The 14601-nt window shown below is 44.1% G+C and overlaps 1 protein-coding gene across 1 annotated transcript in view; it reads right to left on the bottom strand.

Annotated features, from left to right (window-relative positions):
• ptk7b (protein tyrosine kinase 7b) overlaps positions 1–14601 on the bottom strand; it is a 278930-nt gene that overhangs the window by 162332 nt on the left and 101997 nt on the right. The window contains exon 3 of the mRNA XM_043687347.2: positions 7440–7542. Coding sequence (XP_043543282.2) covers positions 7440–7542 — 103 coding nt within the window. The remainder of the gene's footprint in view (positions 1–7439; positions 7543–14601) is intronic.

The raw sequence follows: 14601 nt of genomic DNA, 5'->3' as shown, positions 1-14601 counted from the left end.
TGCCAACGACTTCTCATGTCCCCTCCTGGCTCTTCTTAGCTCTCCTTTAGGTACTTCCTGGCTAGCTTATAACTCTCAAGCGTCCTAACTGAACTTTCATGTCTCATCTTTACATAAGCCTCCTTCTTCCTCTTGACAAGAGATTCAATGTCTTTAACCACAGTTCCCTCATGCAACTAATTTTTCCCTGCCTGACAGGTACATACTTATTATGGACACACAGAGTGGCTGTTACTTGAACTAGCTCCACATTTCAATTCTGCATAGCCCCTGCAGTTTTCTTTCCCATTCCTATGCATCCTAAGTCTTGCCAAATCGCATCATGATTGCCTTCCCCCAGCCATAACTCTTACCCTGCAGTATATACCTATCCCTTTCCATCACTAAAGTAAACGTAACTGAATTGCGGTCACTGTCACCAAAGTGGTCACCTACCTCCAGATCTAACACCTGGCCTGGTTCATTACCCATTACCAGCAGTTGGCTGAATGCCTGGTTTACAATTTAGAGTGATGCCAAAAGAGTGGGTTCAATTCCTGCTGAGGCTACCATAGTAATGGAGGTTACCATGAAGGATTTTCCTTCCCATCTCATTTGAGGTGAGGACTCTTAAGGTTAAACTACTACCAGTCACCTCACTCTAATGAGGGAATAACCCTGTGGTCTGGTAAGACTGAGACAAACTTTACCTTTACAATGTTCTAACACCAACTGCCAAACTGACAGTTGCAGAAACCTTGATCATTTTATTATTCTCAAAGTTGATTTGAACTGTTGAAACTAAACTTTGACTTTTGAGCAGCAGCTTGATTTGGAAAGGAAGAGAACAAAAACTGATGTGCATGGGAGCTCATCGCAAGAGAGAGAATTCGGAGCTTGATTGCTGTCCCTGGAACACTGCTGACTTTTTTTTGGCATGGAGATGCGTTGCACAGGGATTGGGAGCTGGTTAAACATTGAATGAGTCAATCAAGGACATAAATGGTGCTAGCCAGCTAAATAGAGCACTTTGGAAAAGAAATAAACCAGTGTTTGAACTGGTTTAGTCTGTGTTTTGGGCAGAAGATTGTGTGCATGGAAGCTGCTAGATTGTAAGTTGTTGAGTTTCCTTTCTAGTTTCATATGTTGCCAAAGAATTGTTGACGGTTTTGAGGAAAGGATCCCAATCTGTAAGACATAAATAGAAGTCTCCAGCAGTCTGCAAAAGATGCTTGCATGAATCAGTGACTTCAGAATTCAAGCAAGATAAAATCCAAGTGTCTGGAATATATTGTATTGTTCAAGGATTTCTGAAGGTCTTGTAGCCATAATGAAATTGCTGAATTGGCAAATTACAATTCTTTGTTTTTCTTTTAATACGTCCCTCAACTGCATCTGCCTGTCCATCCAAGAGATGGAGGGTGGTGTTTAAAGAAGTCTGGGCTTCGGTCGTAGATATTAAAGGCGATTGCCTGGATATTTATCCGTATTCTGCTAGTTACATTATGAAACAAAAAAAAATTATCAATTTATAATTAAGTACAAATTTAGTGTTTGATATCTGTTGGGATGGGCCTGAAATCAAAGTTCTAAACTCAGGGCTGGGGGGGCTAATTTCAATTAGATCAGATATGATATGGCTATTGTGGACTAAGAGCAGATAATTTCAGGTAAATCTGTCTCAGATAACATTCAAGATGGAAATATGGAACGTACAAAGCCATAACGTGAGAATAAAGACCATCAAATTCTGTGAACCCTGGATATGAAGGGGTACAGCATTGGTTTAAGAGAAAAGGATAGGCTTATGGCAGATATAGGGAGCTCAAAACAGAAGTCTGCAGAATGTAGAACGTGCAAGTGGGTACTTATAAAGAGATCAGGAGTGCTAAAAAGGGGGTATGAAAAGATGCTGGCGGGCAAAATATGGAAAATCCCAAGATGTTTTACAGGTCCATCAGGGCAAACAATGAGGAAAAGAGTAGAGCACATTAAGGAAGACAGCGGTAATTGTGGAGCCAGAGGATGTCGGTAATGTTCTGAATGATACTTTCAGGGTTATGGTTCATTAGTGTGATGGACGATATGGGTACAGAAATCAGAGAGAAGATCTGTAAACAGTTTTAAAAGTTAGCATAGGAGGAGGCTTGGAATGGTCTGGCAACTTAGAATGAAATTAAAATGAAACTTAGATGAAATTTAGCCCAGGTTGTTGACTGAGACAAAGGAGGAAATCGCAGGGGCACTTGCAAATATTTTCAATTCCTCCCTGGTCACAGTGTTTTGCAAGCTTGGAGGACAGGCAATTCAGAAGGGGGCAAGGGATAAACCAGGAAATTACATGACAGTCAGTCTAATTTCACCGGTGGGAAACTATTGGAAGGAATTCTGAGGGCCTGAATTAATCTGTATTTGAAGAGATAGGGATTAATCAAGAACAATCAGCATTGTTTTGTTCAGGGAGGTCATACCTGACCAATTTGTTTGGATTCTTTGAAGAAGTGACCAGATGAGGGTAATATTTTTGATGTCATCTACTGTGTGACAATGCTGTCACTAAGAGGTTATTGTGTCTCGGGTTTTTTTTTGAAGAGAGGTTGGCAAGCAAAAGTGTCAAGCTTGCGACTGAAGACGACTTGAGTAAACAACAAGGAAGACCTTTTCATATATAAAAGCAGCCTGAATAGCTGTGGCCAGCTCGCTCAGATCCAGATTTCTGGGTTTTGGTTTGGTCAAAAGCTTCAGTGAATATCCCCTGGTTGTTACTTGCTGAATTATCTGTTGATGTCTTTGTCTCTTGGATTGGCAAACTGCATGTGAGAATCTGTGTCTGAATTTTCCTTTTTTGCCAAAGGGTGTGTTGATGGGATGTTACTATATTGGAACGGTTAATTACTAATAGTTATTACATCTATTATTCTGTTAAGTTTCCAAAAGAGTTGTTATTCTAAATACCTCTTTCTTTGGTTGTATTTTAAATAAGGTGTTTAAATAAATTGTTCTTTAAGTCTCTCATCTGTTAGAATGAAACAATCTAGGTCTTTTTCAATATATAATTACAGTTACATCACACTGTAAACTTTTGCTATAAATTCTGTGTCTTACAATCTTATATTCCACAATCACCTGATGAAGGAGTAGCTCTCTGAAAGCCAGTGCTTCCAATTAAACCTGTTGGACGATAACCTGGTGTTGTGTGATTTTTAACGTTGTACACCCCAATCCAACACTGGCATTTCCAAATTAAGCATTTGACTAATTTGCTAGAATTCTTTGAAATAGTAACAAACCATCTCGATTATGGGAATCCTCTGGATGTCATATACGAGTATCTGGACTTCAAGATGGCATTTGATAAGTTGTAGCATAGACTCAGAGTCATTCAGCATAGAAAAACTCCTTTTGGCCCTACTCATCCATGCCAACCAGGTTTTCTTAACTGAACTGATCCATATGCCAGCGTTTGGCTCATATCCCTCTAAACCTTTCCTATCAATGTACCTGTCCAACCAAATTAAATGTTGTGATTGTATCCATCTCTACCACTCCATCTGACAGCTTTTTCTACATATGTACCACCATCTAGGCGACCAGAATTTTCTGCAGTACTCCAAATGTGGCCTTACCAATGACTTGTGCAGCCATAACATAAATGTCCTACTCTTGTACTCAATACTATGACTGATGAAGGCAAGCATACCATATACATTCTTCATCAAACTACCTGTTACACCGCTTTCAATATACCGGCACCTCTCGGTCACCCTGTTCAACAACATGCCCCAGGGCCCTATCATTAACTGTGTAAGTCCTGCTCTAGTTTGTCTAACCAAAATGCAACAGCTTGCATTTATCTAAATTAAATTCCATTTGACATTCATCAGCCCACTGGCCCAATTGATAAAGATCATGTTGTACTCTTAGATAACCTTCACTGTCCACTATACCACCAATTTTGGTATCATCCACAAAATTACTAAACATGCCTCCTGCGTCGCATCCAAATCATTTGTATAAATGACAACCAAAAAGTGGACCATGCACCAATCCTTGCAGCATACTGCTGGTCGAGGCTTCCAGTCTAAACAATAAGCTCCTACCACTACCCTATGTCTTATACCATGAAAGGTTAGTACACAAGATAAGATTATATAGAGCTATGGGTAATTTCTTCGCTTGGATAGAGGATTGGCTAACCAAAGAAAACAGAGTCTAGATTAGAATGGTGCTGGAAAAGCACAGCAGGTCAGGCAGCATCCGAGGAGCAGGAAAATCAACATTTTGGGCAAACGCCCTTCATCAGGAATAGATGCAGAGTGGAGAGATAAATGAGAGGGGGGTGGGTGTGGGGAGAAAATAGCAGAGTACAATAGGTGAATGGGGGGGGGGGGGAATGGAGGTGTTAGGTCAGAGAGGAGGGTGGGGGAAGGTAGCAAAGAGTACAATGGGTGAATGGGTATGGGGATGAAGGTGATAGGTCCGAGAGGAGGGTGAAGTGGATAGGTGGAAAGGAAGATAGTAGGACAGGTCATGAGGGTGGTGCCGAGCTGGAAGGCTGGAGCTGGGGTGAGGTGGGGGAAGGGGAAATGAGGAAACTGGTGAAGTCCACATTGATGCCCTGGAGTTGAAGTGTTCCAAGGCAGAAGATGAGGCGTTCTTCCTCCAGGTGTCGGGTGGTGAGGGAGCGGCGGTGGAGGAGGCTCAGGACCCCCATGTCCTCAGCAGAGTGGGAGGGGGAGTTGAAATGTTGAGCCACAGGGCGGTGGGGTTGATTGATGTGGGTGTCCTGGAGATGTTTCCTAAAGCGCTCTACTAGGAGGCGTCCAGCCTCCCCAATGTAGAGGAGACCGCATCGGGAGCAACGGATACAATAAATGATATTGGTGGATGTGCAGGTGAAACTTTGATGGATGTGGAAGGCTCCTTTACGGCCATGGATGGAAGTGAGGGAGGAGGTATGGGCGCAGTTTTTGCAATTTCTGCGGTGGCAGGGGAGGGTGCCAGGAAGGGAGGGTGGGATGTCGGGGTGGGGGGGGGGGAACCTGACCAGGTAGTCACGGAGGGAACGGTCTTTGCGGAAAGCAGAAATGGGTGGGGAGGGAAATATATCCCTGGTGGTGGGGTCCGTTTGGAGGTGGCGGAAATGTCGTCGGATGATGCGAAGGTTGGTTGGGTGGAAGGTGAGTATCAGGGGGGTTCTGTCCTTGTTACGGTTGGAGGGGTAGGGTTTGAGGGCAGTGGGGCAGGATGTGGCTGAGATGCACTGGAGGGCATCTTTAACCACGTGGGAAGGGAAACTGTGGTCTTTAAAGAAGGGGGCCATCTGGTGTGTTCTGTGGTGGAACTGGTCCTCCTGGGAGCAGATATGGCGGAGGCGGAGGAATTGGGATTATGGGATGGCATTTTTGCAGGAGGCAGGATGGGAAGAGATATAATCCAGGTATCTGTTGGAGTCGGTGGGTTGTAAAAAATGTCAGTGCCAAGTCGGTTGTCATTAATGGAGATGGAGAGGTCCAGGAAGGGAAGGGAGGTGTCAGAGATGGTCCTGATGAATTTAAGGTCAGGGTGGAATGTGTTGGTGAAGTTGATGAATTGCTCAACCTCCTTGCGGGAGCATGAGGTGGCACCAATGCAGTCATCAGAGGTGGGGAGTGGTGCCGGTGTAACTACGGAAAATGGACTGTTCTACGTAGCCAACAAGGAGACAGGCATAACTGGGCCCCATACGGGTGCCCATGGCTACCCCTTTCGTCTGGAGGAAGTGGGAGGATTCGAAGGAAAAATTGTTAAGGGTAAGGACAAGTTCAGCCAAACGAATGAGAGTGTCGGTGGAAGGGTACTGTTGGGGACGTCAGGAGAGGAAGAAACGGAGGGCTTGAGGCCCTGGTCATGGCGGATGGAGGTGTAGAGGGATTGGATATCCATGGTGAAGATGAGGCATTGGGGGCCGAGGAAACGGAAGTCTTGGAGGAGGTAGAAGGTGTGGGTGGTGTCTCGAACGTATGTGGGGAGTTCCTAGACTAGGGGGGATAGGACAGTGTCAAGGTAGATGGAGATGATTTCACCCTCTCATTTCCCCTTCCCCCACCTCACCCTAGCTCAGCACCACCCTCATGACCTGTCCTACCTCCTATCTTCCTTTCCACCCATCCACTCCACCCTCCTCTCTGACCTATCACCTCCATCCCCACCCCCATTCACCTATTGTATTCTATGCTACTTTCTCCCCACCCCCATCCCTCCTCTCATTTATCTCTCCACTCTGCAGGCACCTTGCCTCCATTCCTGATGAAGGATTTTTGCCCGAAACGTCAATTTTCCTGCTCCTCGGATGCTGCCTGACCTGCTATGCTTTTCCAGCACCACTCTAATCTAGATTCTGGTTTCCAGCATCTGCAGTCCTTGTTTTTACCCAACAGAAAACAGAGTCAGGATAAATGGTTCTTTTTCTAGTTGGCACAATGCAATTATCGGGTGCTTAGGGTTTGGACCTCAAGCCACAACTGTTTACAATTTACACTTATAATTTGAATATAAGGTAATTTGCAGGTAACACTAAAATGGCTCAGGGTGATTCCTGATCTGGAGGGATTGTTTTAGGAGTAAAGGATTAACAGTTTGGAACTCTACTCATTGGAGTTAAGAATGAAAAGTGACCTCCTTCAAACATATGGAATTCTTAATTGGCTTCACAGGTAGATGTTTCCCTTCATGGAAGAGTCTAGAATCAGAGGGCATCATCTCAGAATAAGCAGCACCAATTTCAGACTGAGTTGAGGTGGAATTTCTTCTGAGTTGAAGATCATTGAAACTCTTTGCCACAGAGAGCTATAGATAGGGGAATCGAGAGTTATGGGGAAAGGGCAGGAAAACAGACGTTTGGAACATCAGATTAGTTATGATCCTACTGAATGGCAGAACAACTTCTAAAGGCTTCAGCTGTTCCTATTTCTTACAGTTTTAATGATACATAGAAAGAAAAAAAAACTATACAGCATAAACTGATGATAAAATGAGTGATATTACAGTTTTGAAGAACTTCAGCTGATAAGCGATGACCAAATTTGAAGGCCACTGTGGCTAGGAAGTAATTTGCAATATACATTAAACATTACTCAAGAGTTTTACTATTGTAACTTCACTTGTCAGATGTTTGAATGCTGCTGTGAAAATTAATCCCTATTTTAGAGCTAACAATGGCCAATTTACATTTGTTTTAACCTGTCAAGGTAACTGTCTGTAGTTGATAAAAATAGCAATGTTAAACCACCACCAGTCAGCTCATCCTAATGAGAGTGCAGCCCAATGATCCACTAGAATACGACAATTTTTCTTGCTTTACTTAGAACACTATAATTGATCTTCCACTTGAAAATACTGGATTCTTACCCAAATATAGTTTTGTTGCCTATACTACATCAGAACCATTGGAACTATAGCAAAAATTCTAATTCTCTTACCGGGGGTGTCCATCGATGTTACAGCGTAGAGTGACTGGAGCAGATGTCTGTATCTCAGACACACTGGGTGGATCTTTTAAAATCACTCCTCCAGTCTCTATCCCTGAAACAAAAAAAGTATAATTTAACGAATACAAAAGATTAAACAGAATCATCTCAAAGACTTTCTCCAAGTCACTCGATAATGGCCCCTTCCTGTAGTGTCTTGCATTGCAATCTGACAATTGATTTACAGTGTGTCCTTAGTCAGCAGATGCCCTCATTCCAGCAATCCCTCACACAGTGGACTCCAGATCAGTTATTGATTTGGATGATGATCTAATTTTTAATTTTGATTCACAAACATAAGTCAAACTTCAAACCCACAAACCCAAAACTCTACTTTTACATCAGATTTACTGCCATAGCAGAGTTCAGGCAAGGTCATTTGGATAGGAACATACACACTTGCACTCTAAAACCATTAACTGGAAACAATATCAAACTGAATAAATGTTTAGTGTAAGGAGATAAGATCATATGAAGTTATTTTTAGAGTGCATTTCAATGTAGACTAACCTTTCATTGCCTCTGTCTGGTCCATCCTAACAAAGAGAAAAATTCCTTGCTGTTATGAACAAGAAATATTTTGTGAAATAACCAATTTCTAAACCTCCATTTTTTTTTTCTCAGAAATCAAACAATTAGTTCAAACCCCTTAATGAGAAATCTGCAGACATCCCATCTCCACTAAGTTGGTCAGTGAAGTACTCTGTTGCTACATGGGATCATACTCGAAAGAAGTGGAAATTAAGCCAGCTTTGACTGACAATTATTTTAGGCTTATTTTAAACCAGTTCTTTAATTAGGTCTTTTCAGTTGCACTTAAACATTTCTATCTTTAACCTAAAACATTTAGTCCTAAAAACAAATCATAGATATTTATCAAAAAGAAAGTCAAAGTTGAAACTCTTCAACAAACAACACTGGAGACAAGATCAATAGTTAATTTCAAAGCTTAACTGAAAAACAACAACCCAGGGATTCAAGACCATAAGATGCAAAACATGACACCTATCGTTGGGAACATGTTAGATGATATTATTAATGAAGTAATAACAGGGCACTCATATTAGTCATACGGTAATTGCACAGACAACAGGGTTTTGTCAAAGAGAAATCATATTGAACCAATTTATTGGAGCTCTTTGAAGAAATAACCTGTGCTGCGGCTAAAGGACAACCAGAGGATGTGTTACATGTAGATTTCCAGATTTGCATCTCTGTCATTTTCTGGTTCCCCATTATTACACCCCCAGCCTCATTTTCTATGGGACCTGTGTTTACTTTATCTTCCTCCTTATATATTTCAAGAAGCTACCATCCATTTTCGTATTACTTAGGGGTTTTCACTCAGTTAATTTTTCTTTTATCATTTTTGCTAGCTTTTAAAACTTTCCCAGTTCTCTGGTTTACAATTAATCTGTGGCACATATGCATTTTTATTTCAATTTTATTGTGTTCTTAAGTTCCTTATTTAAACCGTTGTTGGTTTCTCTCTTTCCTAAATTCATTCTTCCTCACTGGAGATACATCTTTGTATCATTAATTTCTTTAAAATTTTTGTCATTATTCAAACTTTTCCTTCATAATGACTAGAATACCAATATTAGCTTCTGTTTGTACAGTATCCATTTGTTTCATCCTGAATACAACATGCATTTAAATAAATAGTCAGAAATTTTGCTTCCATAATTTTCCCCCTTTGATCCCATTTGCTGATTTCATTTTTGTTCACTCTGCTCCTTTCTTATCCCACTCTGGGTATCATTTGCCAAATACCTGACCTGTAATGATGCCACAACCTTGAATTTTGCAAGCCTATGTATTCCCTCTCTAGAATTCTCCACCCCACTCTAATTAGGTTAAAGCCCTCTACAAACAAATTGCAAGACATACAAGGATATTAGAGAACATTGATAAAAGAAAGTATATTTGATGTTGCCTTTACGTCTTAAAATAAACACTTGAACAGTATAAAGACTGATTAACAAAACTGAGGCTTAAGAATTGGAAATTCAATATCCACTTGATTTAACAAAAAAAGGTAGATGGAGTTTAATTTAGATAAATGTGAGGTGCTGCATTTTGGGAAAGCACATCTTAGCAGGACTTATACACTCAATGGTAAGGTCCTAACGTTGTTGAACAAAGAGACCTTGGAGTGCAGGTTCATAGCTCCTTGAAAGTAGAGTCGTAGGTAGATAGGATAGTGAAAGCGGTGTTTGGTATGCTTTCCTTTATCGGTCAGAGTATTGAGTACAGGAGTTGGGAGGTCATGTTGGGGCTGTACAGGACATTGGTTGGGCCAATTCTGGAATATTGCGTGCAATTTTGGTCTCCTTCATATTGGAAAGTTAGAACAAAGAAAATTTACAGCCCAGGAACAGGCCCTTCGGCCCTCCAAGCCTGAGCCGATCCAAATGTACTGTCTAAACCTGTCGGTCAATTCCTAAGCATCTGTATCCCTCTGTTCACCACCTACTTATGCATTTGTCCAGACACATCTTAAATGAATCTACTGTGCCTGCCTCTACCAGCTCTGCTGACAACGCATTCCAAACGCCCACCACCCTCTGTGTGAAGTACTTACCGCGTGTATCTCCCTTAGACTTTCCACCTCTCACCTTGTTGTCAAACTTGAAAGGGTTCAGAAAAGATTTGCCAGGATTAGAGGATTTGAGCTATAGGAAAAGGCTGAATAGGCTAGGGCTGTTTTCCTTGGAGCGTCTGAGGCTGAGGGGTGACCTTATAGAAGTTTATAAAATCATGAGGTGCATGGATAGGATAAATCGACAAAGACTTATCCCTGGGGTGGGGGAGTCCAGAACTAGAGGGCATAGGTTTAGAGTGAGAGGGGAAAGATATAAAAGAGATCAAAGGGGCGACGTTTTCACACACAGGATGGTGTGTATATGGAATGAGCTGGCAGAGGAAGTGATGGAGACGAGTACAATTGCAACATTTAAAAGGCATATGGGTATATGAATAGGAAGAGTTTGGAGGGATATGGGCCAAGTGCTGACAGTGGGACTAGATTGGATTGGGATATCTGGTCATGAGTTGGACCGAAGGGTCTGTTTCCGTGCTGTACATCTCTATGACTCTATGACACTTAATCTACCTTAAAAGAACAACTAAAAAAAAGCAGCCAGTCTTGACTAATGACTCTTTTGCTGAACAGAGTCACAGAGACGTACAGCTCAGAAACAGACCCTTCGGTCCAACTCGTCCCTGCCGACCAGATATCCCAACCTAATCTAGTCCCATTTGGTGGTGGTGGTTACTAGGAATGTGATAGGTAAGTGAAGGTTGGGGGGGTGATAGGTTGGACAGGAGGGATAGGTGGGAAGGAAAATGGACAGGTCAAGAGGGTGGTGCCAAGTTGGAGGCTTGGGACTAGAATAAGGTGGCGGGGGGGGGGGGGGTGAAATGAGGAAACTGGTGAAATCCACATTGATCCCATGTGGTTGGCAGGGTCCCAAGGTGGAAGATAAAGTGTTCCTCCTCCAGGGTGGTTAGGGTTTGGCAATAGAGGCAGCCCAGGACCTGCACATCCTTGGTGGAATGGGAGGGGAAGTTAAAGTGTTCAGCTACAGGATGGTGGGGTTGTTTGGTGCAGGTGGCACAGAGATGTTCTCTGAAACGATCCACAAGATGGTGTCCCATTTCCCTGATGTACAGGAGACCACATCGGGTGCAACGGATATAGTAGATGACATGTGTGGAAGTACATAACACCTCAGCAAAGGCCTCACCTTCATCCTAATAGGCTCCTGGATTAATGAGTTTGACTTATGCGCAACCTTGAACATTTCTTCCACAGCCTCCACCTCCAGACCCAGTTTTTCCATCAAGAATCTCACCCACACTCCAAGGACCCCTTCTCCCGCCTCCAACACAGCCCAGTGATGGTCTGTTACCCGCCCTTGATCTCTTCATTTCCAACGGCCACCATGATAAAGACCGCCTCAACCTGTCCACCCACCTCACCCACTCCAACCTCTCACCCTTGAAACACGCAGCTCTCCACTCCATCCGCTCCAACCCATCACCATCAAACCAGCAGACAAAGAGGGAGGACAGGGGTAGTTTGATGCACCAACCTTGACACTGCTGAAGCCAGGCACCAACTTGCAGACGCCCCTCGACCACAACCTCCCCTCCCATCACCAAAACATCATCTCCCAGACCATACACAACCTCATCACCTCTGGGGATCTTCCATCGACAGTCTCAAACCTGAGTCCGAGAACCCCGCACCACCCAATTCTACCTTCTACCCAAGATTCACAAACCTGACTGCCCCGGTTGACCCATTGTCTCAGCCTGCTCCTTCCCCACTGAACTGATCTCTGCATATCTTGACACTGTCCTGACCCCCTTAGTCTAGGAACTCCCAGCTATGTTTGGGACACCACCCACGCCCTTCACCTCCTCCAAGACTTTCGCTTCCCTGGCCCCTAACGTCTTATCTTCGCCATGGACATCCAATCCCTCTACACATCTATCTGCCACGAAAAAGGCCTCCAAGACCGCAGTTTCATCCTCTCAAGCCATCCCAACCAGTACCCTTCCACTGATACTCTCACTTGTCTGGCTGAACTGGTCCTCAGCCTCAACAACTTCTCCTTCCAATCCTCCCACTTCCTCCAAACCAAAGGGGTAGCCATGGGCACCTACATGGGGCCCAGCAATGCCTGGCTCTTCGTCAGGTACATGGAACAGCCCATCTTCCGCAGTTACACCGGCACCATTCCCCAGCTTTTCCTCCATTACATCGATGACTGTATTGGAGCTACCTTGTGCTCCCAAGAGGAGGGCAAACAGTTCAAATTCACCAACACCTTCCACTCCGACTTTAAATTCATCTGGAACGTTTAGACACCTCCCTCCCCTTCCTGGACCTTTCCATCTCCAGTGACCAACTAACCAGGGACGTCTACTACAAACCCACCAACTCCTACAACTACCTGGACTACACCTCCTCCCACCCTGCCTCCTGTAAAAATCCCATCCCTTATTCCCAATTCCTCTGCATCTGCTCTCAGGACAACCAATTCCACCACAGAATATCTCAGATGGCTCCCTTCTTCAAAGACCGCAATTTACCCTCCCGTATGTTCAACGATGCCCTTCAGCACATCTCCTCCAATTCCCGCATCTCCACCTTGAACCCCGGTCCTCCAATCGCAACAAGGACATAACACCCCTGGTCCTCACCTTCCACCCACCAATCTCCACAGACATCACATCATCTTCTGCTATATCCGCCACCTACAAACAGACCCCATCACTCGGGATACATTTCCCTCTCCGCATCCCGATCTGCATTTCAGAGAGACTGTTCCCTCTGCAACTCCCTTGTCAGATCCACGAACCCCCCTCACCCCCAAAAGTCCACACCCAACTCCCAGCACCTTCCCCTGCCAATGCAGGAAGTGCAGCAAAATCTGTGCCCACAACTCACCTACGTCCAAGGCCCTAAAGGATCCTTCCACATCCAACAGAAATTTACCTGTACTTCCACAGGTCATTTACTGTATCCATTGTACCCGACGTGGTCTCCTCTACATCTGGGAGATGGGACGCCAACTTGCAGATCATTCCAGAGAACATCTCTGGGACACCCACACCAACCAATTCCACCACTCCGTGGCTGAACACTTCAACTCCCCTTCCCACTCCACCAAGGACACGCAGGTCATGGGCCTCCTCCATCGCCAAACCCTAACTACCCATGCCTGGAGGAAGAATGCATCATTTTCCGCCTTGGGACCCTGCAACCACATGGGATCAATGTGGATTTTTACCAGTTTCCTCATTTTCCCTCCCCCAACCTTATTCCCAGTCCCAAGCCTTCAACTCGGCATCGCTGTCTTGACCTGTCCATCTTTCCTCACACCTAACCGCTGCACCCACCTCTCCAACCTATCACTTCCCCCACCCGCCTCCCACCTTCATTTACCTATGACATTCCCAGCTACCTCACCCCCAAGCCCCACCCCTCTCCCATTTATCTCTCAGCCCCCAGCCCATAAGCCTCATTCCTGATGAAGGGCGTATGCCTGAAAAGTCAATTCTCCTGCTCCTCAGATGCTGCCTGACTTGCTATGCTTTTCCAGCACCACGCTGTCTGATTAATGATCTGGTGTTGTTTCAACAGTCAAACAACAACAGACCATTCTTTGTATTAAATAGAGAAAAGTGACTTTGTAATTAGAACATAGGAGTGTCCCACATAGTGCAAGATGTGTAAATCATAAGCTTGAGCTCCCCAGATACACCTCACCTACGTCGAATATGGACCCTTGGTCTAAATTCAGGCTTACTCCTACCTAAGTTTAGACACGAAAACATTTATTCATGCTTGTGTCCCAAGTCCTCATCTAGGGGGTTAGATAGGGTCGACAGTATGAACCTTTTCCCGCGTATTGAGTCGGGTATTACAAGGGGGCATAGCTTTAAATTAAGGGGGGGTAGATATAGGACTGATGTTAGGGGTAGGTTCTTCACTCAGCGAGTTGTTAGTTCATGGAATGCCCTGCCAGTAACAGTGGTGGACTCTCCCTCTTTATGGGCATTTAAGAGGGCATTGGATAGGTATATGGAGGATAGTGGGTTAGTGTAGTTTAGGTGGGCTTGGATCGGCGCAACATCGAGGGCCCAAGGGCCTGTACTGCGCTGTATTCTTCTATGTTCTATGTTCTAAGTCACACTCAGGTCCTCTTCCAGTTTTTAGACCATAAGACATAGGAGCAGAAATTAGGCCATTCAGCCCATCAAGTCTGCTGCGTCATTCAATCATGGCTGATAAATTTCTCAAACCCATTCTCCCCATAACCCTTGATTACCTTATTACTCAAGAACCTAAGTCTTAAATATACTCAATGACCTGGCCTCCACAGCCTTCTGTGGCAATGAATTCCACTGCCTGAAGACGTTTCTTCTTACCTATGTTCTGAAAGGTTTTCCCTTTACTCTAAGGCTATGCCCTTGAGTTCTAGTCTCTCCTACCAATGGAACACCTTTCCAACATCTACTCTGTCCAGGCAATTCAGTATTCTGTATGTTTCAGTTAGATCCCCTCATCCTTTTATACTCCATCAAGTATAAACCCAGA

The sequence above is a fragment of the Chiloscyllium plagiosum genome, unplaced genomic scaffold (genome assembly GCF_037043375.1).
Source record: "Chiloscyllium plagiosum isolate Xiang-an unplaced genomic scaffold, Cpla_swu_hap1 HiC_scaffold_3, whole genome shotgun sequence".
Lineage (NCBI taxonomy): Eukaryota > Metazoa > Chordata > Chondrichthyes > Orectolobiformes > Hemiscylliidae > Chiloscyllium > Chiloscyllium plagiosum.
This window is presented reverse-complemented; position numbering and strand designations above follow the sequence as displayed.